Source organism: Zeus faber (genome assembly GCF_960531495.2).
Source record: "Zeus faber genome assembly, chromosome: 4".
Lineage (NCBI taxonomy): Eukaryota > Metazoa > Chordata > Actinopteri > Zeiformes > Zeidae > Zeus > Zeus faber.
The window spans coordinates 10,861,363-10,885,677 of NC_137191.1; the positions used below are offsets into that span (position 1 = coordinate 10,861,363).

The 24,315-nt window shown below is 44.6% G+C and overlaps 3 protein-coding genes and 1 long non-coding RNA gene across 4 annotated transcripts; 3 read left to right on the forward strand and 1 right to left on the reverse strand.

The window, feature by feature from the left end:
- The first annotated feature begins 1,502 nt into the window (after positions 1–1,502).
- LOC307228968 (transcription factor JunB-like) lies at positions 1,503–3,309 on the forward strand. The gene is made up of 2 exons (XM_079998824.1): positions 1,503–1,644; positions 1,946–3,309. Exon 2 carries the CDS (start codon positions 1,984–1,986, stop codon positions 2,866–2,868), a length of 885 nt encoding a protein of 294 aa, XP_079854950.1. The 5' UTR covers positions 1,503–1,644; positions 1,946–1,983; the 3' UTR covers positions 2,869–3,309.
- A 1,160-nt stretch (positions 3,310–4,469) lies between these two features.
- Positions 4,470–13,554, reverse strand: prdx2 (peroxiredoxin 2). Its single transcript, XM_079998826.1, has 6 exons — positions 13,454–13,554; positions 11,696–11,814; positions 11,329–11,482; positions 10,631–10,753; positions 8,076–8,206; positions 4,470–4,880 (listed from the first exon to the last, which is right to left on the reverse strand). The coding sequence occupies exons 2-6, from the start codon at positions 11,796–11,798 to the stop codon at positions 4,798–4,800; spliced, it is 594 nt and encodes a 197-aa protein (XP_079854952.1). The 5' UTR covers positions 11,799–11,814; positions 13,454–13,554; the 3' UTR covers positions 4,470–4,797.
- Positions 13,555–14,846: 1,292 nt separating this feature from the next.
- Positions 14,847–18,346, forward strand: LOC307228765. Its single transcript, XR_013844091.1, has 3 exons — positions 14,847–14,948; positions 15,096–15,443; positions 18,216–18,346. It is a non-coding gene; the product is annotated as an uncharacterized lncRNA (long non-coding RNA).
- On the forward strand, positions 18,344–21,626 carry LOC307228764 (protein Wiz-like). The gene is made up of 6 exons (XM_079998549.1): positions 18,344–19,010; positions 19,426–19,530; positions 19,829–20,049; positions 20,493–20,697; positions 20,987–21,146; positions 21,262–21,626. Exons 1-6 carry the CDS (start codon positions 18,368–18,370, stop codon positions 21,416–21,418), a joined length of 1,491 nt encoding a protein of 496 aa, XP_079854675.1. The 5' UTR covers positions 18,344–18,367; the 3' UTR covers positions 21,419–21,626.
- The last annotated feature ends 2,689 nt before the right edge of the window (positions 21,627–24,315 follow it).

Here is a 24,315-nt window from a genome sequence, read left to right on the forward strand (position 1 = left end):
GGACACACTATACATTCTGTCTCCTTGTCATGGTGGAGCAGGTGGGTCAGACTCATTATAGGTCAAAATGCCACTTCATATGGCCCAAATTACTTTTTGTAAAATAAAACGATAGGAGGGAGGAATGTGAGAAATTATTATTTTTTCTCCCGCCTGCTCTCATGTCTCTGCTATAACAGCAAAGGGTTTCAATTCAGGACATTTATGAAGAAGATTGAATCTATTGACTTTATACTGAACATCTCTATATAGAGAGGTTTCTATATCTGAGAGACCTCATCTACACAGAAATGGATTCAGCTGGATCTGCGGTGTTTCACACAAAAAAAAAAAAATTTAAAAAATAAAATAAAATATATATATATACACACACACTGTATGTACACACACACACACACACACACACACACACACACACACACACACACACACACACACACACACACACACACACACACACACACACACACACACACACACACACACAACCTTTTCCCAAATCATCCCGCGGGCCGGATCGGACCCCTCTGCCGACCGAATCCGGCTCGCGGGCCATATCTTGGACACCGCAGCTGTCTATGTCTCTTTTATAAGAAAAGTCAAGGCTTTAAAACGTGGCAAGCCACAAGGGTCATGCGTTTCAAAAGGCATAATCTGCGCAGTCTGCGCCACCCTCCACACTAGTCCTCCACCTCCCACCCCCCCACCCCCCCCCCCCCTCCTCCTCCTCCTCCTCCTCCTCCTCCTCTTGCCCCGGGCGAGAGAGTGAAGCGGGGCCTCCGCCCACGTCGCCTCCTCCATCCCGGAGACATCATCCTGGAAGCGGTCCAGGGGGGGGGATCGGCTTCCCGCTTGTCGGAGGCAGGAACCGGTGAGGCAGGATCACCATAAAAGGACGCACTCGTATCGCCTCCGATCGCACGACGGAGCAGCGCGCCCGTATCGATACCCCACGCGGGGCGACTCCGTCTCCCTCATATAAACCCCGTCCACCGCCCGACAAAATGACGAGGTGTCACGCAGGGCTGTCCGGGTGTTTCGCCAAGCGTCGACTCCTGTAGCCGCAGTTTGTTTTTGTTTATTTCGTCGTTCGGCTAAATCGCACGCAGTGTTATTGTCATAGAAAAAGACGCTCAACGTGCAATATACACACGGTTGTCTTGTCACACTGTAATAGTCATTGAATCGCACATAAAATAAAGTCAAACTGTAAAAAAAGAAATAAAATGACAACAACGACAATGAAAATAAATGAGAATAATGATGAATATAAATGAATATAATATCAAAATACTATGCAACCAACTTTGAAAAAAATAAAAAATTAAAATTAAAAAAAAAAAAAAGAAAAGCCGTAGTTACGGCTCCTGTTCCTGGCAACGACGTCACCGACAATCGGACATGTGGGGGCGGGGCCAAAAGAGCAGCAGCCAATCGGCGGCCGGAGTCTGCGAGCGCATAAATAGCGAGACGCGCGGAGGGAACCGAGCGAGTGCAGCCCGAGAAACACGCGAGTGGGAAGCGCGTAAAGAGAAAGCAAAACAAAACAAGACGAAAAAAGAAAAAGAAAAACACACACACGCGTGGGATCTAAAACACCGGACACCGCTTTGCATCGACCCAAAGGGCAAAAGCGACGACTTGGTACAGTACAGCTCCACTATATTTGGGAGTTTTTCGGGTTTTTTTTTTTTTTTTTTTTCCCCTCTCGTTTTTCTCGTGTGATAACTTTGATCTGCGCTTTAATAAACACCGCGGGACTCGGCGTGGAAGGAGGGACGCCGGAGACTCGGGTGTCCACGCAGCATCCTCCCCACCCTCCGCAGCGCGCACTGTGTGTGTGTGTGTGGGGTTTTTTTTTTTTTTGTCTGCTTTGAAATAATGTCCACACTAACGGAACAGCCTTTTTATGACGACTCGTTTCTCTCTGCTTGTGGCCATGCAGGCGCTGCGCTGTCAGACTACAAGCTGCTAAAGCAGAATATGAACCTGAACTTCTCCGACTCACACCGACAGCCCCACCGACAGCCACTGCACCTGCGCGCCGACTCGGACTTCTATCCGGCCGGGCCCGCGGACGTCGGATCCCTGAAACTCGCCTCCCCGGAGCTGGAGCGCCTGATCATCCAGAACAGCAACGGGCTCGTCACGACCACGCCGACCCCGGCGCAGTACGTCTACGGCCGCTGCATCACCGAGGAGCAGGAGGGCTTCGCCGACGGCTTCGTCAAGGCCCTGGACGACCTCCACAAGATGAACCAGATGGCGCCTCCGAACGTGTCCATTGGCGTGGGCGGCGTGGGGTGCCCCGTCCCCTCCTCGGTGTTCGGCGCCTCGATCCAGCCCGAGCACCTCGAGTACACCACCCTGAGCAACTGCACCCCGAACCCCAGCCTGTCCTCCGCGGCCAGCTACCCGTCCACCACCATCAGCTACCTGCCCCACCACCACCACCACTACCCGCAGCACCCGCAGCACCCCCAGGCCGTGGCGCACGGCTCCCACCACCACTTCCACCCGCAGCGCTTCGGGGGGATGAAGGAGGAGCCGCAGACCGTGCCCGACCTGCAGAGCAGCGACAGCGGCTCGCCGCCGATGTCCCCCATCGACATGGAGAACCAGGAGCGCATCAAGGCGGAGAGGAAGCGGCTGCGGAACCGGCTGGCGGCCACCAAGTGTCGGAAGCGCAAGCTGGAGCGCATCGCGCGGCTGGAGGACAAGGTGAAGCTGCTGAAGACGGACAACGCGGGGCTGTCCAGCACCGCCTCCCTGCTGAGGGAGCAGGTGACGCAGCTCAAACAGAAAGTGATGACGCACGTCAGCAGCGGCTGTCAGCTCATGCTGGCGCCCAAAGTCAAGTCCTATTGACGGGACCCCGACCTGAGGTTTTTTTTGGGGGGGATGGGGTGGGTGGGGGGGTGGACGCTGGGCTGAATACGAGGGAGATCTCACCGAGAAGCGAAGTGCACTGAGGCCGCGACAAGAGTGCGCGTCAAGGCGGTGGAAATAGACACGACTTTGTACATAATGAGGGTGAAGGGTCTCGCTGTTCACGGACTAAAACAAAGCACTAAGAGGCGCCCGGCACAGGAACCAAGTCTCCAAGGACCCACGGCGCGTCGTCAAAACACCTTCTAATGATGTTCCGTGTCTTTGGCTCTGCCTGTTTACAATTTTTCGACAACTGCCATTTGTGGTGCTTTTAAGTTATTTGTGTTCATCGGGCTGAGCCTGAAAGGATTTGTCTTTTTTTTTTTTTTTTTTTTTACTTGTACAGTATATATTTAAGTAAATACAATGAAGAAAGTGGTCGTGTTTCATCTTTTGGGGTTTTTTTGTTTTGTTTTTTGTTGAGTTGATCCGTCTCGCGTGTTATAATATCTCGCGGGGAGCGGATCCCACCGGACGCGTGTCGCGGCGCTCGGCGTCGGAGCGGGTTGAAGGTGGAGCGGGTTGAAGGTGGAGCGGGTTGAAGGTGGAGCGGGTTGAAGGTGGGGCGAGTCCCGGCGTGGGCTCCTTTTCTCGTTGACGTCAGCGCGCGAAGCCTTATTTGGTCAAAGTGCCGGTCAAACGTCACGCTCGGGAAATGTTTCCGGGAACTCCCTCCTCCGGGGCCCGGCGGCGGCGGCGGCGGCGGCGGCTGCCACGCCGAGGCTTTCCACACTCCGATCACAAAGGTAGTTTTCGTAATAACTTTTTTTTTTTTTTTTCCCCCCACTTCTCAATTCTGGGAAAAATATGGGAGTTCCCCCCTCAACCCCCGCCCAGCCTGCGTCACCATCAGCTAAAAGAAAGAAAATAAAGCTCCAGGCTTTGTGCTGGAGCCAGTTTTAGGGTAAATAACTGATTTCTCTATAAACGACAACGTGGTAAAAACAAAAAACATCTACCCCATCGAGAAAACATGTTGGGGTATGAATATGGTATTTTATATCATAAACACTATAGCAGAATAGTCTCACAGCCTCAAAAACTTTAACCAAATACATAATCGTGGCGTGCTGATGATGTAGGTAAGCCTGTAGGGGTCTATATTAAAATGATGTTAACTTGAAAATGTAACAACAGTGCAAACACAGGAGGGAGCCGAAGACCTTTGCCCTTGAGGCCGTTCTGAGTTGGACTGTACAATTCACGCCTGGCGGGCCGCGGCTTTCCTCGGGCCTGTTCATTCAACGGCACCATACATTCAAAAGAACAGTTTTGACAGCTGTCGTTAACTCAGCGTGAGGGCTGCAGAATCGTTCGCTTTAAATCTCACCTGTACGCGCAAAAGTACTTGAAAATAACCACTTGAGTATGAAAGTATTGAGTCAAAATAGTTCAACTTCTAGTCATTTGGAGAAGTCTGCTTTGTTGAGTATGTTGTGTTAAAAAAAAAATAAAAATAAAAAAGACTCCCAAAGGTAGCAGTCAAGTCTTAAAGCGCCACCTAGAGGTTGAAAGGGAAACAAAAAGCTGCGTACGCATTGTTTTCAACTGCTTTAATGAGAGGTTTAGTATTGACTCATTAATGATTTTCCAGGTAAAAATATTTTTCTGTAACAGTCAAACAGAAAAAAAAAAAAAAAAAGGCAAACACACATTTCAGTGCTCAGGACTAGGAAACAGCTCCACTGTCAGCTTGTCGTACAAAATGAAGAAGCGTAACACTGTCAGAGGGTATGTAAACAGGCAACAGTCAAAAATATTTTAGGTTGGCTTTAAACTTGAAAAAGGAACTTGCTTGTGAGAGGAACTTCTCACCGATACAACGGTAAGTGCTACGGGTAGCATTTAACTCCAAGATGGCAAAAGTCACTGCTTTGAGAAGAATTCTTTGCTCTTCTTTACATCAGGGATAATGGTATCACTTCCAGGTTTCCAGCCAGCTGGGCACACTGTAGGGGGGGGGGGGGGGGGAGAAAAAGGTCACTATTGGACATGAAACGGTTTTGGGGACTTATCACAGCAATAATGATACCTCCATATTTAGATATGGAATTAAGAAAGGTGGCAGATTAAAGTACAATGCTACACTTATGCATGACTTTGAAAAAAGTTGTGAACAAAGAAAAAAAATATTTTATTTATTTACAGTGAAGATTATAAATAATGACAGAACAAAATCCACTGCACATTGAATAACAGGCCTCGTTTTAGAGTTAATGTACGTGAACACTTTTTATTTATTCGAGTTGATCCATGCAAAGTGCTAAACCACCTTCAAGAAATGGAAAAAAAAATAATAGCCCCAAGGTTGTACTTTCTACCTTTGTTTGTGTCTGAGGTGAAATGGAACAGTCAACGTAGCTCGCAGATATCACCAAATATTGAACGATTGTCTTAGAAATTGAAATTTTCAGTGCAGTGAAAGCCCTGGCTCAAACCACTATTAATTAGGTTGGATGGATCACTCAATCTTAGTTATCCTACAAGAAAAAGACTCAGTTTGGAGTCTTGTGAAAAACCATTAATAATAATAACAAATAATGCTGCAGGCAACAATGCACGGGGTCCAGTTTAGTGCAGCAATTCGTTCTCCTGCCGGAGTTGAGTCAGTATGATGCTGTGGAAAAGCGTCAAGACCTTGGGAATACCGACACAAATTACAGTTTGCAGAGCTCCTGAAAAACACAGCATACAGACACAATAACAGTTTCCCAGATTCCCATGGAACGCAGCATCACTTGCTGCTGACTCTCGTCTGGACCCGGCTCAGATCCCACGTGGAGCAACGCATGCACACACTTTGGACCGTCGCCCGTTTTTACATCAGCATTACGTCTAAAACAAGTTACAATTTTCCAAGTTTCCGATGAACGCAGCATTGGCTGATGTATGACGCAAGTTTTCAGAATCCTGGCGACCACCAGATTTACTACCACAGGCAGATACACTTGTTGGGTGAAGAGACTTTATCCTAAAAAGGTGGCTGTCTCATACCCGTACCCTGTCTCCGTGGAAGGTAATCACTCTGTGTGGAAGTTCCCAACAACATAGTTCCATGCAAACAGACTAAACACGGCATGTACCTCACACATTTCATCAACTTTTTAAACTTTGGGACTAAAATAAAACTGACATGATTCAGATCCATTGCTCTGGAGCGCCATGTGTGAGGACACAAACGCGGTATATATTTGACTGTTTTTGACTCCTACAGTTTGTTACGACTGGCTCAAATGCCGCAAAATAAGGAAGTACACGGCAACGGGTTAGATGCAAACAGAATGTGTTTGAATTTACAAAAAGTGCAAAAGAGATAAAATATTAATCGAAAAGCTCCGCCAACATCTAGCGGGTAAGACAATACACACACGCGGTTTGTAACCACGACATAGCTCGCACGGTGCGAATGTGCGTTTGTAGCCACAACCTGCACATATATAGCAAATTGGATGATGACGACACAAAGCATCTCAGTCAACAAACTAATCCTGTCCATCACACTAGTGGAAGTTTTAGAACCTTGGCGTGTGGGTGATACACGAAAGGTCAGCTACTTCCGTCAAATTTCAGCGGCTTTTCACAAATTCCTGCTCCTACTGTATGTGGATCGACATGGATGAAACTTTAACCACGAGATGTTGGAGGACTCCTGGTTATAACGAGACCTCAACTATGTCCGTAGCTCCAGTGGTTGTCCTGTTCCAGACACTTTTAGCCCAAAAAACACCAGGAATAATAATAAGAATAATAAGAAGAATAATAATAAAAGTCCTAGAAAAAACAATAGGGTTCCCACCCTATGGGCTAAACCTGTAAAAGTAATAATAATAATAATAATAATAATAATAAATATAGCAGCAGGCAGCAATACATGCGGTCCAGTTTAGTTGTGTTGGGTGCTTTCCCTGGTTCTGAAACGCAGCACGATTTTCCAAGTTTACTTGAATGCAGCATGAGCTTCCCCCAGGTCTGTCATCTCTTCTTATGCGGCACACACAGTGCAAACACCCTGTCTTTAAAACAACCGTACATGTTTGCCTGTAAACCAGAACGTCTCATTGTTAGAATTCACCGTGTTGTCTGTGGAAATAGAGCTGCACTCTCTGTGACAGGTGGTCGTTTGGTGCCGCGTCAGCACATCATTTATTTACTGAGTTTTTCCCCCTTTGATTACATTTTCAGTAAGTTACGTTTCCATGAAATATGAATAATGTTGCGGTATTTCTGTGGGGAATTACCATTGCACGGCTTCTATTTTTCCGACGCCTCGCTGGATCTCTAACGTATCACTCGTTGGCACATTTAAGTAATTGAGGGACGCGCTGACGACATTTTAAGGATTCTTTATTTACATTAATCTGTCAGAGTAATGTAGACCACGGATTTAAAATATCAATCGAACAGATCTGACATATACCAGGTAAGAAGCTACATAAATACACACGTTAATCGATAGTTTGGTAACTTATAAATACTACAAAGTGACAGTCGAGACCACACACTGGACATTCTCAATCTGAATCTTTAGATTTAAAGTAAATATTATGATGACTGTCACTCTCATGCCGTTCATTTTAGACAAGATGTGTCAGTTAACCGAGACCAACTCGGTTTTTTACCAGTATCTGCTGGATCGATTTGGATGAAATTTTAACCACAAGATCCTTGTGACATTGGGGTTCAAACAACACCTCAACTGTGTTCATAGCTTAAGGCAAAGTGTGGCTTCCAGATAGTTTTAGCCGAGACATATTTCGGTGTCAGATGTACTGGCTCGTCTGTGTTAAAAATCACTCAAAATTTGGTCGGTTTTTCCACTAATATCTGCTCCATATGTGTATAGATTTGGATGAAACTTCAACCACAAGGTCTTTGTGGCAGTTGGGTCAAACAAGACATCAACTGTGTTCGTGTGTTATGCCGAAGTTGGTGTTGCAGACAGTTTTAGGCTTCAAAATTCCGAAGTTTTTCCCCAAAAACAATAAGGTGCTGCCAGACGACAATAATAGCCCATCCCTGCGGGCTGGACCCTTCATAATAGTAACAACAATAATAATAATAATAAAAAGAATAAGCAGCACACCTTGAGCAGTACCTCCTCCTAACATTAGAAAAAAAAAATCTTAAATGTGAAATGTACTCACCCTCTCCAAACTTGTCGGTGTGCTTGAAAGCCTGGACCAGACGCAGGGTCTCGTCAACTGAGCGGCCGACTGGTAAATCATTGATGGTGATCTGCCTCAGGATGCCCTTATCATCAATCACAAACAGACCCCTACGGGGGCGAAGTGTGGGGTCAAAAATCAAGGGCAACAGGGTACATTTACATTTAGTCATTTAGCAGACGCTTTTATCCAAAGCGACTTACAATTGTTCAAACACCGACGGACGCAGCCATCAGGAGCAATTAGGGGTTAAGTGTCTTGCTCAAGGACACTACAGCATGCTAGCAGGAGGAGCCTGGGATCGAACCAGCAACCTTTAGATCACTAGACCACCAGCTCTACCGCCTGAGCTACCATCCCCGTACAATACATTTATTCCTTTAGCACAGTCTTTTGTCCAAAGCGACTTATGTGAGAGGCTCGAAACAACCCAAGTATAAATCGACCATTGGAGCAACCTTGAATTTAAGTGCCTGAGCCTGTTTCTAAATTAAACCAGATACAAGTGCAAGATAGCTATAAGGATTCAGGATAAACGTTGTGTTATTAGCATTTTTTTTTTTGTATGTTAGTGCAACATGGTACTCATGTTGCTAGTGCATTATGTTAAAATAACAAACTTAAACTGGTCAACATCAACTAATGTGTTGTCAGTTCATTATGTCAATACAACAATTTAAAACTAGTCAATGTCAGCAAAAGAAACTAGAATAGTTAGTCATAGCTAAGATCGATCAGGTAAGCAGGTGTTCCCGAAAGAGCAGGGTAGACTATTAACAGCCTTTGGACGTTAGGACCAGAATCAGTCAACCGTTGCTTTTTTGCATTGAAGCAGAACAGACATCTGAGAAACTAATGCAAAATTCTTGCTACTTCAGCTGAGTCATTTTACTATTTTTCAGAGAAATAGATTTAGAATTTGCAATATTTTTGAAGGCAGACCACAGGGGAACATAAAAATTGTATGCCTAGTAAAATAGTAAAGCCAAAATAACACTCACCAAAATGTTATGTTCATGGTCACTATTTTTAAATTTAAAGTTGTCAGTCTCACTTGAAAAACCACCATTCTTTATAAAGCCCCTTTCCACTGAAAGCGGTAAATCTACTGGCAATTGGCTACTGGTATTGGCGTTATGTGGGAATAGGAGCCAGTGTCCGTGTTCCATCAAAGTCGTTCCGTAAATTTCCCCGCTCTAAGTAGTATTATTTCCCGAAAAAAAGCATTCAGAAAAAATAAAAGCGAGTCTGATCTGAACCGTGGAGCTCGGCAGCAAAGACAAGAAACTGAAACACCTGCACTCTCTACAGAGACAGGTCTTTATATTCCTAATTTTTATTATTTTTCTTCTTAAAAATGCCACTCAGACACTGGTCTTTTGCAGTTGGGGGTGCGGTGAGGGGACATGGGCACAATCGCTTCACTTGCCCGCCGGCTGCACCGCAGCGCAGAGCAGGAGGGACAGGGAGAGGGTGGAACGGGTGGAGAACGTTCCTTCTCCGGAGGCAGACAGGGTAGTACAGGTTGAAAATAATCACACTGATTTAATAACTTTGGGTTAGAGTTATTGCACCTGGGGACGGGGGCACTGTCGCCTCTCGGTCAGCGAAGGGAAGAGCCCGCTGGGCGGGGAGACGAGAAGCGCCACACAGAGTCCTGACCCGAGCTTAAGAGCAGAAAAGCTTAAGCCCAGCTTCTCCCAACACAAGGGCTACCAGAACATTCACGTCAGCCTCATAATGAACATTTTCACAATATGCTTGAAACAAGGGCTGTACCCAAATCAGAATTTTGTCAATGGAACCGGATTTGGCTGTTGTATTAGACTATCCGGGGCGCACTTTGCACCCATCTCCCTTTCGGACGGTACAGGCGATGCGCGCACTAGCGATGGGGTACCGGTGATCGGCGCGCCAAAACCGCACGCTTTTAGTTTAGATGTAGGTTATTTTATTTTACGTCTGCCTTTGGAACTAAACAAGTGTGTATAGAACGGTATGGAACGAAACCGTGCGTACTGGGAACACTTTCTCTGTGACTCTCACCATGAGCTCACCATGACTTCCATGAGCCTACAAGCCGTGCCCCGTCCCCACACTACAGGTAGTGCGGCAATGGGGGCGCACAGAGAGCCGTGCTAATAGATATTAAAATATATTTATGATTCCCCTTATTTTAAATTCCCCCTTGGAATGTTATCCCTATGCATTTTGTAAGCTTCTGTTTTATCCTGTTATTGTAATGCACAATGACTGAAAAAAAAAAAAAAAAAGAACAAAAAAGAAAACTGCGCGACTTGAAGAATCTCAGTTGCCTGACGGTTCCACTCGTCGAATCAGGGCAGGGCTGATTAAAACCTCGATTGAGATTTGGTCCGCAGATCGGCTTTGTCTGATTGATGACAGAAATTACAACACAATAAAAACAATACAAGCTGGGGAAAAAAAAGATAAGAAAAATAACACTAAGAAAATAAAATAAGACCAAATAAGGAAAACCTAAGAGCTTAATTCAAAAGGACAAGAGTTCTCGCCTGTAAGCGATGCCGTCCTCCTCCTTCAGCACGCCGTAGTCTCTGGAGATGGACTGGGTGAGGTCCGCCACCAGGGGGATGTTCATTGGACCCAGACCTCCCTGATTCCTTGGTGTGTTGATCCTAAACAAGCAATGCCATTTTAGTAAAGAAATAAAATACTCGCCACAATAAAGGGCACTTCTGGTAGGAGTGGAGTGTACTTATGTGTCTTTATAAAACATTTGCAGATTATCATTCAACTAAGATACAACAGGGAGGGGGCACAAATTCTTTACAAATTTCTCGGGGGCCTTCTATAAAGTGAAACTGCACTTTATTGCATGACCGTTAGCCCGTCTCAGTGTGACACCCCTCAGTGACACTTATCAGCATGATTCAGGGCGGCAAACTAAGAGGTGATAAACTTGAGTGGGTGTTGTCAATAACGTGCTTAAACTACTTGTACTCACTTGACTCAACTACAGGACATGGTAAACAATATATCCACCAATAATTAGAGTTTAATATCTTTAAAATAGCATTCTTTTAACAAATGGCATAAGTTATGTAATCAAATTTGACAATTAAGTTTCCCATCATCAGTATCACATGACAATCCCAGAATTAAGGTGTCGGTGATATTCCCACACACAAAAAGAAAGAAGTTAATTAATTTCAGAGCTTCACTTCCAGGGAGCTCAGGTGGACACGCTTACCAGGCCAAGTGGCTGAAGTGGGAATCCGTGGAGGCGGCGATGACTTCACAGTCAATCTTGCGGAACTCCTCCGCCCTGTCGCTGAAAGCTACGATCTCAGTGGGGCACACGAAGGTGAAGTCCAAGGGGTAGAAGAAAAATACCACATACTTCCCTAAACAGCGCCAGGAGGAAGATACAAAAAAAGTTGTAATTTTGGTAAAAATAAATAAATAAATTTAATAATTTTTGATAAATCCCCACATCCTTTAACTGACATAGCCACATGTGATGATCCAACAGCTCATAAAGAGGAAGTGTCCGCATTTTTTAGGTCTTATAAACATAGCACTGCAACATTCAATGTCAAGCCTGCAGAGCCCGTTACCTTGGTAGTCTGACAACTTAATGTCCTTAAACGCTCCATTCACCACGGCTGTGGCCTTGAAGTCTGGAGCGGGTTTGCCAATCTTAGCGTTTCCAGAAGACATGGTTTCGTGGTGCAGGCTAACGGGGAGGAGGTGGGTAGAACAAATAGTCAACAGACAGCTCTGGATACAGCTATATATTAACAGCGGCCGGGTCGAGTCCGAGGCTCACCTCGACAGCAATATTTTCTAAACAAACAAAGACGTTAGGTCGAACCTCTTATAGAGAGCCACAATGTTCATTATGTTTTATCCCCATCTCCGAAGTACGTAGTTACAGTACTAACGAGTTTCTTGTTGGGCTAGAGTCCCAAAGAACAAATTGGGGGCGGGTTTGAGTTCTACCATCTGGCCAAGTTTTCCACGTTTTTAACCCTTTTTCTTTTTTTATTGCATTTACTTTTATATAACGCCATGTGTGAAGAACTTTGAATTCCCCTTTGGTTTGAGATGTGCTGTACAAACAAACATTCCTTGCCTGTTACCTGACAGCAGGGATACACTAAAATACTTGAAATGGCTCCATAGGCTCCACTACCTTCGGTACTGTATGTAGCATACTGTACCGCATACTGTGTCACTGTTCAGGGTGTTCGTGATGCCGTATTGCTGCGCCGTACTGTTGTTTACTGTGCTGTATTATCCCAAACACTACCTCACTTTATTCACATGCCACTTTAATGCACATATCTGTATATACATAATTGCCTATTCCATATACATAAGCATATTCCCTCTATCTATTCCATTTTATTTCATTTTTATTGTATTTTATTCTCTATATTTTTTATTTTATTCTATAAGTTTTCGACTACTGTATTCCGTTTTAGGAGTCAGTTAGTTGGGCTATTAGAAAGACTTTTTTCCTCGGACATATTGTGTGTTATCGCCGCATTACATTTCACGGCATGTATGTATGAAAGTATGTATATGTAAGTGACGAATAAAAAAAAAAAATCTTCAATCTTGAAAATCAAGCAAGGACGGGTGATCACAGGGTTCACACACATTTGTAACCCGCTGAATTGCGCACAAAGGGGCCAAGACCCCCAGACGCGATGGCGCAAAGCTGACATTCAAGCTGATATTCTCGCGGGACTAATCCCAACCGTGTCGACCCTGAAGACGAGACAGATCCCCCTTGAAAGTGAATTAAAATGTGTCTGCGGCTGGAAGTTCCCCGCACAAGTCCCTCTGGTGTACACCGTACGAGGCACAAAGCATGTGACGCTGCTGGTTTAAGGCTCTTTTTTTTTCTCTCTCTAAGAAGCTTTACAGTCATGAGAAGAATAAACCGATAAATATCGAGCGGCTCGCCTCGGGTTTTTAGAAATTTCGCAACGCGTAGAGAAAAAAAAAAAAAAGGTTTCCAGTCACACAAGTTGTTTCGCCGCTGCACGGGAGGCATTCCCTTCTCCGCGGATTTCACACCGGCAGCGAGCGGTCCAAAGACACCGCCCGGCAACACGGTCGCCTCCCCATCCCCCTGCGGTTACAACTGTCCGGGCGAGCGGCGGCGAGACAAAGCCCGAGTCGGAAAGAAAGGCCCAAAACACTGTCTCGCGGTGCTAGCTTAGCCGCGGACGCCGGTCACGGCCAGTTTCCCACAACCCTCCGCGAACACGACCGCATCTCGGTCCAACGGGAGGGCCTCGACCCGGGGGGGGGGGGGGGGGGGACAGACGCCGGGGACAGACGCCGACGAATCGCGCACTCACGTGAAGGCGTCGCAGCGGTGGGGTCGGTCCGTCGCACACGGGCAGAGCAGCGAGACTGACGCCGACCGGAGAAAGAGACGGCGCTGGGGACGAGGAGTGGGCGTGGCCCGCCAGGGACCCGGAAGCGAAATGGTGTAGATCCACTGGTTTCCAAAGCAAAAGTCTCCAGTGGCCGCCTTATTTCTTAATTACATGACGTTATTTATATATTTATATTATTATTATTTTTTTTTTTTTCGGCCACGGTAAGGTGGTTAAAAAACAAAGAACGAACAATAAACTAAAAATGTACAATAAACCAGTAAAACCTCCGTAGCAACAATTCGAAAAGTGAAGCAGGAAAGCCTGCATAGATATACACTGTTAGGCACCGTCCACATTTAAACGTATATACGTAATTCGTTATATATTATATCATGTCGCATTTACATAATTAATTATGTTAATCTAATTTAATGTCACTGTTAATTTGCTTTAATAACTGTACAGTATCTGTCGCTGGGATGAAATGGAAACGATAGATTTTATTTCGAAGCCTACATTTGGCGGCGGAACCAGGAACTGGCAGTCCAAGGCTTTGTTTTTGAAGCGGTTCGGAACGGCTGCCTGCGCGTTAACTAAGTACAACGATAAACATTTGTCTGTTTAATAACTAAGTAACAAGGTAAATGTTGAACTAAACGACAAGGGAAATGTTTGGAGTCGGGTTCACTTATTTGTTTATTGAAGTTTGTAGCTATTTGGTTAGTTATCCGCGATATTTTGTACTCTAAAATACCAAAAAGCAGGCCGGCATGTCGAGAACAAGGCACCTCATTTGGTAGCGTCCTGCTACATGAGAAGATTGGAAGCATGTTCGAAGGACTATACGTGAAACATGGAGAAGCATTATACAAATATTCTTGATAAGCTCACGGAAGCGGGCAGGCGTAGTTTTATCAAATCCGCTCAGAGGCTTGAGGTTGGTTTACGTTGGCGTCGATGGAGCCGAACCCGCGCCCCAGGGACAGTAGGGAAATCATTGGAAACCGATAGGGAAGACGGTGTGAATGCGAGGGTTGCTTTTATCACAGGGAAGCTTGAGAGTATAACGTTTAATACGATTCAGATCCAATCAAATTTGGTCTCAAAAGAGCGAATCAGTTTTATATTATTCACTATCTCACTCCAATGCGTTTGATTGATTTCCATTTTCTTTCCTATCGAACACTATTCAAAGCAAAATGATTCGTTATGTAAAATTATTTGAGGGCCACTTCAGCCTACATTCCCTCAATATTTAGTATTATGTCAAAATATCTGTATGTGATGGCATTACGTGATGGAAAATAGTTTTTCAGGTTGTTATTTTGCCTCTTCACTGGTTAATAACCATTATACTGTAATAACTCTGCTCAGCTTTTCACAGTTGATGAAGGAACATTATCACATGATCCTCTTTTCATCCCGTCTGTTCATCTCCTTCGTCTTTGATTCGCGTCCATGGATGCAAACAGTAAGTTTTATGATATCTCGATTAGTTTTACATACGTTTTTAAAATTATTTTTTGTACATTTCCATAATGAGAAAGAATGACATTCCATTATTCGCTCAAGTTCTGAGTGCCCACGCTTAATCACATTGTCTCCTTATATCTCGCAGCAATGCCGCAGGCAGTCATATGTGAGGTGTGCGGTTCATACTTTGAGACACGACGAGGGCTCTCCAGCCATGCCCGCCTCCATCTACGGCAGCTCGGTGTGACCATGTCGGAAAGCAGCCGTGGTCCAATAGATCTACTCTACCAAATCGTCCGAGAAAGAGACGGTGGTCTACCCAACCGCCAAACATCCTCCCCTGTCCAACCCGCCCTCGCCACATCAGAAGACTCTGACCGGAAGGATTCCAGGGCACTAACTGTCCCTGATGACAGAGGCCCATCGAAAGAATCTGCTGCAAAAGCAAAGCCCCTTTGGGCCCCACAAGAAAGTGATGCCCCTCTAACATTAGGTATGCCTTCGTTTTTAACTGATATGTTGATTACAATCCAGTCACCTCTGTATACTCAATTCTCGTACTTGCGAAATAGATAAACACTATATATACATACATATCTATATACAGTATCTATCTATCTATCTATCTATCTATCTATCTATCTATATAGATATAGAGTTTATACACACACAGGTGCATCGCATAAAATTAGAATATCATGAAAAAGTTCAATATTTTTTGTCACTCATTTCAAAAAGTGAAACCCATGTATTATATAGATTTATTACACGTAGAGTGAAATATTTCAAGCCTTTATTTCTTGAAATGTTGATGATTGTGGCTCTAGATAATGAAAACCCCAAATTCAGTGTCTCAGAAAATTAGAATATTGTGAAAAAGTACAATATTGGAAAGTCATGGTGTCACACCCTCATCAGCTAATGAACTCAAAACACCTGCAAAGGTTTCCTGAGCCTTGAAATGTTCTCTCTGGGTCTGGGTCAGTAGGCTACACAATCATGGGGAAGACTGCTGACTTGACAGTTGTCCAGAAGACAGTCATTGACACTCTCCACAAGGAGGGTAAGCCACAAAAGGTCATTGCTAAAGAAGCTGGTTGTTCACAGAGTGCTGTATCCAAGCATATTCATAGAAAGTTGAGTGGAAGCAAAAAGGGTGGTAGGAAAAGGTGCACCAGCAAAAGGGGTAACCGCGGCCTTGAGAGGATTGTCAAGCAAAATCCATTCAAGAATTTGAGGGAGCTTCACAAGGAGTGGACTGAGGCTGGAGTCAGCGCATCAAGAGCCACTACGCACAGACAAATCCTGGGCATGGGCTACAAATGTGGCTTTCCTCGTGTCAAGCCACTCCTGAGCCAGAGACAACATCAGAAGCGTCTTGCCTGGGCTGTGGAGAAAAAGAACTGGACGGTTGCTCAGTGGTCCAAAGTCCTCTTTTCAGATAAAAGTAAATTTTGCATGTCATTTGGAAATCAAGGTCCCAGAGTCTGGAGGAAAAGTGGAGAGGCACGGAATCCACATTACTTGAAGTCCAGTGTGAAGTTTCCACAGTCAGTGACGATTTGGGCTGCCATGTCATCTGCTGGTGTTGGTCCACTGTGTTTTCTGAAGTCCACAGTCAACACGGCCATCTACCAGGACATTTTAGAGCACTTCATGCTTCCTTCTGCTGACAAGCTTTATGGAGATGCTGATTTCATTTTCCAGCAGGACTTGGCACCTGCCCACACTGCCATAGGTACCAAAAGCTGGTTCAATGACCATGGTGTTACTGTGCTTGATTGGCCAGCAAACTCGCCTGATCTTAAACCCCATAGAGAATCTATGAGATATTGTCAAGAGGAAGATGAGAGACACCAGACCCAACAATGCAGATGACCTGAAGGCTGCTATCAAAGCAACCTGGGCTTCCATTACACCTGAGCAGTGCCACAGGCTTATCGCCTCCATGCCACGCTGCATGAATGCAGTAATTCATGCAAAAGGAGGCCCAACCAAGTATTGAGTGCATAGAAATGAACATACTTTTCAGAAGCCTGACATTTATTTTTAAAATATCCTTTTTTATTGATCTTATGTAATTTTCTGAGACACCGAATTTTGGGTTTTCATTCTCTATAGCCACAATCATTAAAATTTCAAGAAATAAGGGCTTGAAATATTTCACTCTGTTTAATGAATCAATATAATATATGGGTTTTACTTTCTGAAATGAGTGACAAAAACTATTGAACATTTTCATGATATTCTAATTGTGTGTGTGTGTGTGTGTGTGTGTGTGTGTGTGTGTGCGTGACGATTCACCGATACGAATTGGAAACCGGTTTTGACGTTAAAGTTAAACACGGACCCTTGGATCGATCTAGATGTACCATGAACAGGTCAATGACCCGATTCTAAAGTTATAAATCGGTAGACAGAAGCGTTGCTGCCAATTCTACTTAAGTATGAACTAAGCTGCTGCTGAGGACTCACTGATCTAACCTTATAAGTCATGTTACTTTCACGCTGTTGAATTGAAAACCGAGCACTTCATCCTTGCGCTCTCTCTCTCGCTCTCTCTCTCTCGCTCACCACACATACACCACCGCACCAGATCACATGCGTGCGTTCCCTCTTGCGGGACTTGTGAACCACCCACAGTAGCCAACACATCCAGGGTCATTACAACATTAGATTATATATTACTATACCAGATTCACAATATTTAAGGTGTTATTATATCTAAATGCCATAAAGTAACGAAAATACGTGGGATTCCCTGGTCTTTTATTAAATAAATAAATAAATAAATAAATAAGTGTGTGTGTGTGTGTGTGTGTGTGTGTGTGTGTGTGTGTGTGTGTGTGTGTGTGTGTGTGTGTGTGTGTGTGTGTGTGTGTGTGTGAAGGTAAGCAATGCCACCTCTAGAATCAGAATTGGTTTATTTTCGCCAGGTACATTTACATGTACTGGGAATTTCTTATGGTGAATTTTACAGACCATAAGCATTAAAAAATAAAAAAGCTTTAACAGTCCAAAAAAAGGAGAATAAAAATAATAATTAAATAGTATAAAAAATAAGTTAAAAAAAAATATAACATATATACGTGTATTTTATTTGTATGTATACAAATTGCCAAAGATACAAATAAGAAATTGTCAGATGTTTAAGATAAACTTTTATAGAATTTACTTTCATTTATAATGGAAAATTAATCTCTACATTTCACACATTGTATTTTATTTTCATTCCTTCCGTCTCTCCGTTTCCACATCCCTGCAGCCTCAAGCTCCAGTGACGAGTTCCACGTATGCCAACTTTGTGGCGCCTGGTACGAGACACGTAAGGGCCTCTCCAGTCACGCCCGGTTCCATCTGCGTCGGTTTGGACTTTCTGATTCCAAAACTAGCCCAATTGAGCACCTCTACAAGGTCATGGTTACCAGGCACATCAAGCCAGTGAGCAAAGAACAGCAGAAGCCCTTAAAAGTCTCCCCTAAAACCTGTGCCAAACGGCCCTCTGTGGAATCGCCCACTTCCACCCCTCTCCAGCCACCCCCCAGCAAACGGGCCAAAGCGCCTGACAAGTTTGTCTGCATGCTCTGTGGGGAAGAATTTGATAACCGTACAGGCCTCTCCAGCCACTCCCGGTCTCATCTGCGCCATATGGGCGTGAATGACCTTCTTGGGAAAAGCTCGGCTATTGATGCTGTTGAGGAGCTGGTCAGCAGTGGTGTGATAGCCGAACTATGGACCCACAAAACAAGCCCTGGCACCAGCTCTGGCCCAGCCCAGACCCTATCACAAGCTCCCACATCAGCCCAGTCATCCCCACTCCTGTCCCAATCGCACTCTCCAACCAAGGCTAACTTCAATCACTCACCTCTTCTGCCTGCCCACCGAGCCCCAAAGGCTAAGAAAGGTTTTAGATTAGCAGTGGACCCCCAGAATAAGAAGCCCAAGCAGGAGCCTATTGAGGTGGAGATGCACTCTCCGCCACTAGGTCACAGCAGCAGCAGCAACTCTCCCACTCGACGCTTTTCAACTTCCACCATTTACTCACAATCCCCTGATGCAGGTAAATGTCACAGCTCAGAATTGCTTGGATGTGTAATGCATTTATTTATTTTATTTTATTTCCTCCTGTTAAAGATTCCCTCAATATTCTATCTTCAATTGCTTCTTGTTTACAAATGTATAATTAGCTTTATTTGATTTTTTTCCCCAACTTTCTTTTCTGATCCCTTACTGTGATTTTCCAGGGCCTTCCACAAACACAGAATCCATCCCACTAGTTCTTTGTGATTTCTGTGGCCAGCTTTTTGACACTCCCAAGACCCTGTCGTGCCATGCATGCTCCCATTTACTTCGCCACTTTTGCATTTCCGGGACATTCAGCCCATCGCCGATTGACCTCCTCAAGGAGGTGTTGACGAGGGGCCGTTGAAGGGACCATTAAAGAGGAGCCGTGTTTAACCAGGTTTCTTCCTCAGGTGGACCCACAAGGGACTCTAAAGGTCGCAAAGGGTCAGCCTCACCCCTGGATTTCTCCCTGAAAGAAAAATCCTCCCCAAGCAAGAGTGGGAGCTCACAGCCAGGTACTGTATGCCAAAGCACGTTTTTTTTTATTGAGGCTACTTATGTCAGCTGTGCTCGTAGGGAAGTAGTGTCACATGGTAGTTGCCCAACAACTTGTTGCACAATAGGATCTGTTAACTTGCAAGTGTCACAATAACTTTTTATTGATCACAACTGAGATAAGCTTTTAGGAATGGAAGCAAGCAGAGGATTAATATTTCTTGATTGTTTTAGTGACTTTTTTTGTAGACTGTCTTTAACCTATATGAAATATACGGTATATACATATTCACGCAGTATACGGGTCTCCACCCTCAGCAGACAGATGCTGTGAGCTTTGTGGGTTTGAGTTTGAAAACCGCAAGGCCCTGGCCAGCCATTCCCGCGCCCACCTCCGGCAGCTGGGTGTCACAGAGTGGAAGGCCGACGGCTCCAAGGGCTCTCCTATCGAATTCCTCAATGCGTGGATCCGGAAGGAGCCAACGAAAGTAGCCGAGATAACGCAACGCTATCGGATGGGCGACCTCTACATTAGGAAAGTAGGTCTTCTGCCCTGTGGCATAGCCATCGCTTTTTTTTGTTTTCAGAAACAGAACGAGAAGGTTGGAAAATGGTTGGTTAATTATTTTCAAAATTCCAAATTGAACAATGGAAAAAATAAAAATTTAAAAATACATTCCCTGCTCAGTACCAGTAGTTAAAAAATGACTTTCTTTTTCTCCTCAGTTAAAAATAAATAGGCGAGTGGTACATAAGCAAATACAAAGGAATTGGACCATAATTCAGATTCAAAACAGATGCAAAAGTCAAGCATGATATTTGAATTTATTTGGCAAATTACACAAGTTTTACACCATGCCCTCCCCCTATTATGGTGCCCGAAACAGCTTTATTTTTGTTTTTAATCACATTGTGGTATATTAATAAACTGTCCTTCATATCATGAAATTATATGAATATATTCTTTTTTTTCCGGTCTCAGAAACCTGCCCCTTCTCCCTCTGTCTCTACTGAGGCAAACTGTGTTCCTGGCAGCAGCCTGAAGCCTCTGGTGCTGCACCCTGGGCACAGGGTGGACAGGGAGGGGTTGGGGGTCGCTGTGGGGTCGTCCAAAGCGATTAAGGAACCCTTGAAGGGCGAAAGGGGCCTGGTGGCCTGCAGCGATGTCACTGTGCACCCCCCAAGGGGTAAGATATTGTGGAAATGGACGAATAGAAATATTAAAAAGAATTTGCACTTGTCAGTATGTCTGCATTGCACATTAATCAGAATAAGATATTTGGAATAAGGTCTTAAATTTGTTTGCATTATTTTGATTAATTTAACCAACCCAGTTTGCATTGGCTCATTCGTCAGTCAAAATATTCATTTGGTTGAAGTTAAGTCGGGTTGAGGGCAGTGACTTTCTTGTGCGGCTCAGTTTGCAACTCCATATTTTTGCCATTAACTTGGCATTCCCCATCTGTGTGTCTTCAGGCTTCCATCCCTCCAAACACCTCGTGCCGACAGGGGAAGACAGTCAGGACGGCAGCAGCCAGCAACAACCAAGGCCCAAGAACATCCCTGCCCTGCTGCCCAAGCCCCCGCTCACTCCGCTGGTCAAGCTAGTGGGGAAATATTACTCCCTTAAGTGCAGGTAAGCCTGTGAAATTAGGCGAAAAATGTGAGCCCTCTCGGTCATACGCATTTTTTTGTGGTCTTGCGATGCTCACCTCAGCGCTGGTGTCCTTCTTGTCCATGTCGTCCCTCAGATTTTGTGAGGAGGTGTTCCATGGACCTGTGTCCATCCAAGTAGACTGGATCGCTCACCTGCAGAAGCACATCCTCATGCTGGGCTACAAGGGCAAAGCCTCGCTCTGCCCCACATCAGTGTCCACTCCGACGCTTATAGATCCAGTTGCTGTCTAGCGCAGCCGTTTCTGGAATGCAAATTTAGTCATTTTGGTCGGCCGTGTCACCATGGAACTCGTTATTTATTTCTATGTTCATCTGTTAAGAAATAACAATAGGCCAGCATAATTCAGTTTATTGTACAAAAATGTCCCTGTGTGTTCCTGGAGAGGGTGCACCTGAGCCACTTGAAGAACAAACACTCTGCTCCTTCGGAGAAAGTATGCCTGGCACGTGACTATGCATTTCTTTCATTGATGTACAGTTATTTCAATGACACGTTTTATATTCGAATAAAAGATCATGTTTTTAAAAGACTTTCTATTAAAATATAATTTGGCTGTTCAAACCATGTTACTGTACTGTATGGGGAAGGTATTTTACTAAGAATAAGTGGTAGAACAAGTCTGCCATTGATAGAAATCCATCAAACTGCCGAAGAAGCAGTTTTCTGCAACCGAAGCTAGAAAATAAATTACATGTTAAGTTAAACACATCGACAACAAAAAATACATCTCTGATAAACATTACCATGCAAATAGTTATTTCAGATCTCAGAATTCTGAATAGTCATAATTCTGAGATCAAAAGGCATTATTTGACGTTTCCTCTAACCATTAAAACGGGCATATTTTTTAATCGCAAGGTAAGTCCTCTTTGCTGAACAAACCCCCAGCATATCTGAACGGTTCTTTTGAGCCGTCCTACTATGCTTAATTCCTGCAGTGCCTATGACGCTGCTGACTCTGCACTCTCATCAGAACCAGCCCAGCACCTCAGTGTATCGACGCAGAGAACATTATTCCCACACACCAGCCACTGAATGACTTGCGTGGTCACGTGCAGCGGATCCCTCACCCTCCACCCATAGATCAGAACCAGATGGTTTATCACCCAGCTCGACCTGGGAGGGTAAAGCTCAATATAAAGTCAGTTTCTGTTCAGTTGTCACAGATCTCAAGGCATCAAGACAAATGACATGTGCACCATAAATGAAAACACGTTTTGGTTCAAATTCTCCTTTGTATGTTAATGCAGGTGCGTTAAGGTTTGCCTTCACACTTTATGCCTTGCGCCATTCATTTGTACACCCCAACTATTTCCCTCCGTCTGCAGAGGTTTTCAAGTCTTTAAATAGACGAGTACACACATTTTCCCTTTACTTTATTGAAAGGTATCTGGAATTTTTAAGTTATCTGGAATTTTTAACAGAAGGACATTTACATCAAGGTTAAATCGAGTGTGTGTGTGTGTGTGTGTGTGTGGGCGCTTTAACCAGAATCGCAACCTTTCATGATACGGTGTCAAATTGGAGTGGCAAATTATAGATATTACTTTAGAACTATAGATATTACTTTAATAATCAGTTACTGCCTGAAGAACAACCAACCAGGTAAAATACCTCAGGGTGGAATATCTATCTCCTTGTTATATTCTCACTTCAAGTAAAAGGTCATGGGTTCGCACTTTAAGTTACGGCAGAGGGATAAGTGGCAGTCCTTACTGATAACCTCCCACGCGTTGTTTTCCTTGCAGAACCGAGTAAGAAACCCGTCACAACGACCGGTAGATCATCCACAGCGCCAACATAACTCGTTGTTTGGCTTCCTTCTGATAATGAGCGGCTCCCTCTCACATAGTTTACGACGCTCTCAAGACGCTCTCAAGGCCGTCTCGAGAGCGAGGGGGGGGGGGGGTCCCCCGACCCAGTCTGTGTGGAGGAACGATCTGCTATTTGGGGGCCGTAGATGTCTCAGAAGACTGAGACACACCGCGGCCCCCCTCTGGCTGCAACCATCCAAAAACAAACCGAAGGTGAAGGCGGGAAGTTGTTGCGTATTCAATATTTTGATTTATCTCACGCCGGGGGACATCAGCGGAAACTCAGACGCGTACTGCGGGAATTTCCACGACAGGATTGATTATGTGTGAAAATGCACTGCATACCTATGATTTTCAGTGTGTCTGTCGGTTTCTTCCTCTCATTTTACATTATAATCCTAAAGGGGTCTCCTTTTCAGCTGCCCTCTACCATCTAGTGCCTATTCTCAAAGCCCCAATAATACCATGTTTCTGGTTTCACTATTGTGTGTGTGCTTGAAAGCCGAGCATTCTTTGTACTTGGACCGACTAGTCTCTTTTCCATTGATCTGTCTGTCTGTCCGGGTCCCTCACATGACCCTCCCAACTGTTTGTGACTATAGCAACCAAGCTTCAATCTCATTAAACTGCACATAACCCCCATTACACCCCCCCCCCCCCCCCCCTGGACTGACATTGACCTGCAAGCTCGCTGTTGTGATGGACTTCTCAAAAAGTATAAACGGCATCGCTTGGACATTTGCATTGCGTGAGAGTTAATGATGATGTTGATGTAATAATTTGATATACCGTTTGGCCAAATTGGGAAAAAAGTGTGGAAGTTAGTGGGCAAAAAAAAAGCTTGATTTATAGTGAGACTAACATTCCACAATGGTTGTGTGTGCGGTGCGGTCTTCATGAACAAATGCTTTCAAATCACAAACACCACAAGTGGTAACAGCTAGATTTTTGCATTGTGAGCGAAAAATTTGGTATGTTTGGACTTATATGTGTGTGTGTGTGTGTGTGTGTAAAACTTCGGCAGCTGTCGCAAGTTAGAAATGTCTCAAAAAGCCAAATATGTTATAACACCCGGGGACAAAAGTTGAGAGCTAAAGGTTAAAAATGTTCATAAACCGCAGGCAGAAGCCTCCCGCCAGGATCGAGCCGCTAGTTTTGTGTGTATTTGGCTCGAAAACTGTGGGAGTGGCGCAGCGAAATTTGCCCATTATAATAATAGTGTGATACAAGACTTATTCAACCCATGCAAGCGTCGTTCCTCATCTTCTTCTCTCTTCTCCCCCAGGACTGTGCAATACCCCGGCTGTCGCTCT

Bases quoted from the DNA above. Each gene is read 5' to 3' on its own strand.
- LOC307228968 (XM_079998824.1), top strand. From the start codon at position 1,984: ATGAACCTGAACTTCTCCGACTCACACCGACAGCCCCACCGACAGCCA.
- prdx2 (XM_079998826.1), bottom strand. From the start codon at position 11,798: ATGTCTTCTGGAAACGCTAAGATTGGCAAACCCGCTCCAGACTTCAAG. The intron at 11,483-11,695 runs GTAACGGGCTCT...GGCGCTGTTTAG, and splicing joins TAAGTTGTCAGACTACCAAG to GGAAGTATGTGGTATTTTTC. The intron at 8,207-10,630 runs GCGAGAACTCTT...TCGCCCCCGTAG, and splicing joins GAGGACGGCATCGCTTACAG to GGGTCTGTTTGTGATTGATG.
- LOC307228764 (XM_079998549.1), top strand. From the start codon at position 18,368: ATGGTTACCAGGCACATCAAGCCAGTGAGCAAAGAACAGCAGAAGCCC. The intron at 19,531-19,828 runs GTACTGTATGCC...CTCCACCCTCAG, and splicing joins GAGTGGGAGCTCACAGCCAG to CAGACAGATGCTGTGAGCTT. The intron at 20,050-20,492 runs GTAGGTCTTCTG...TTCCGGTCTCAG, and splicing joins GCGACCTCTACATTAGGAAA to AAACCTGCCCCTTCTCCCTC.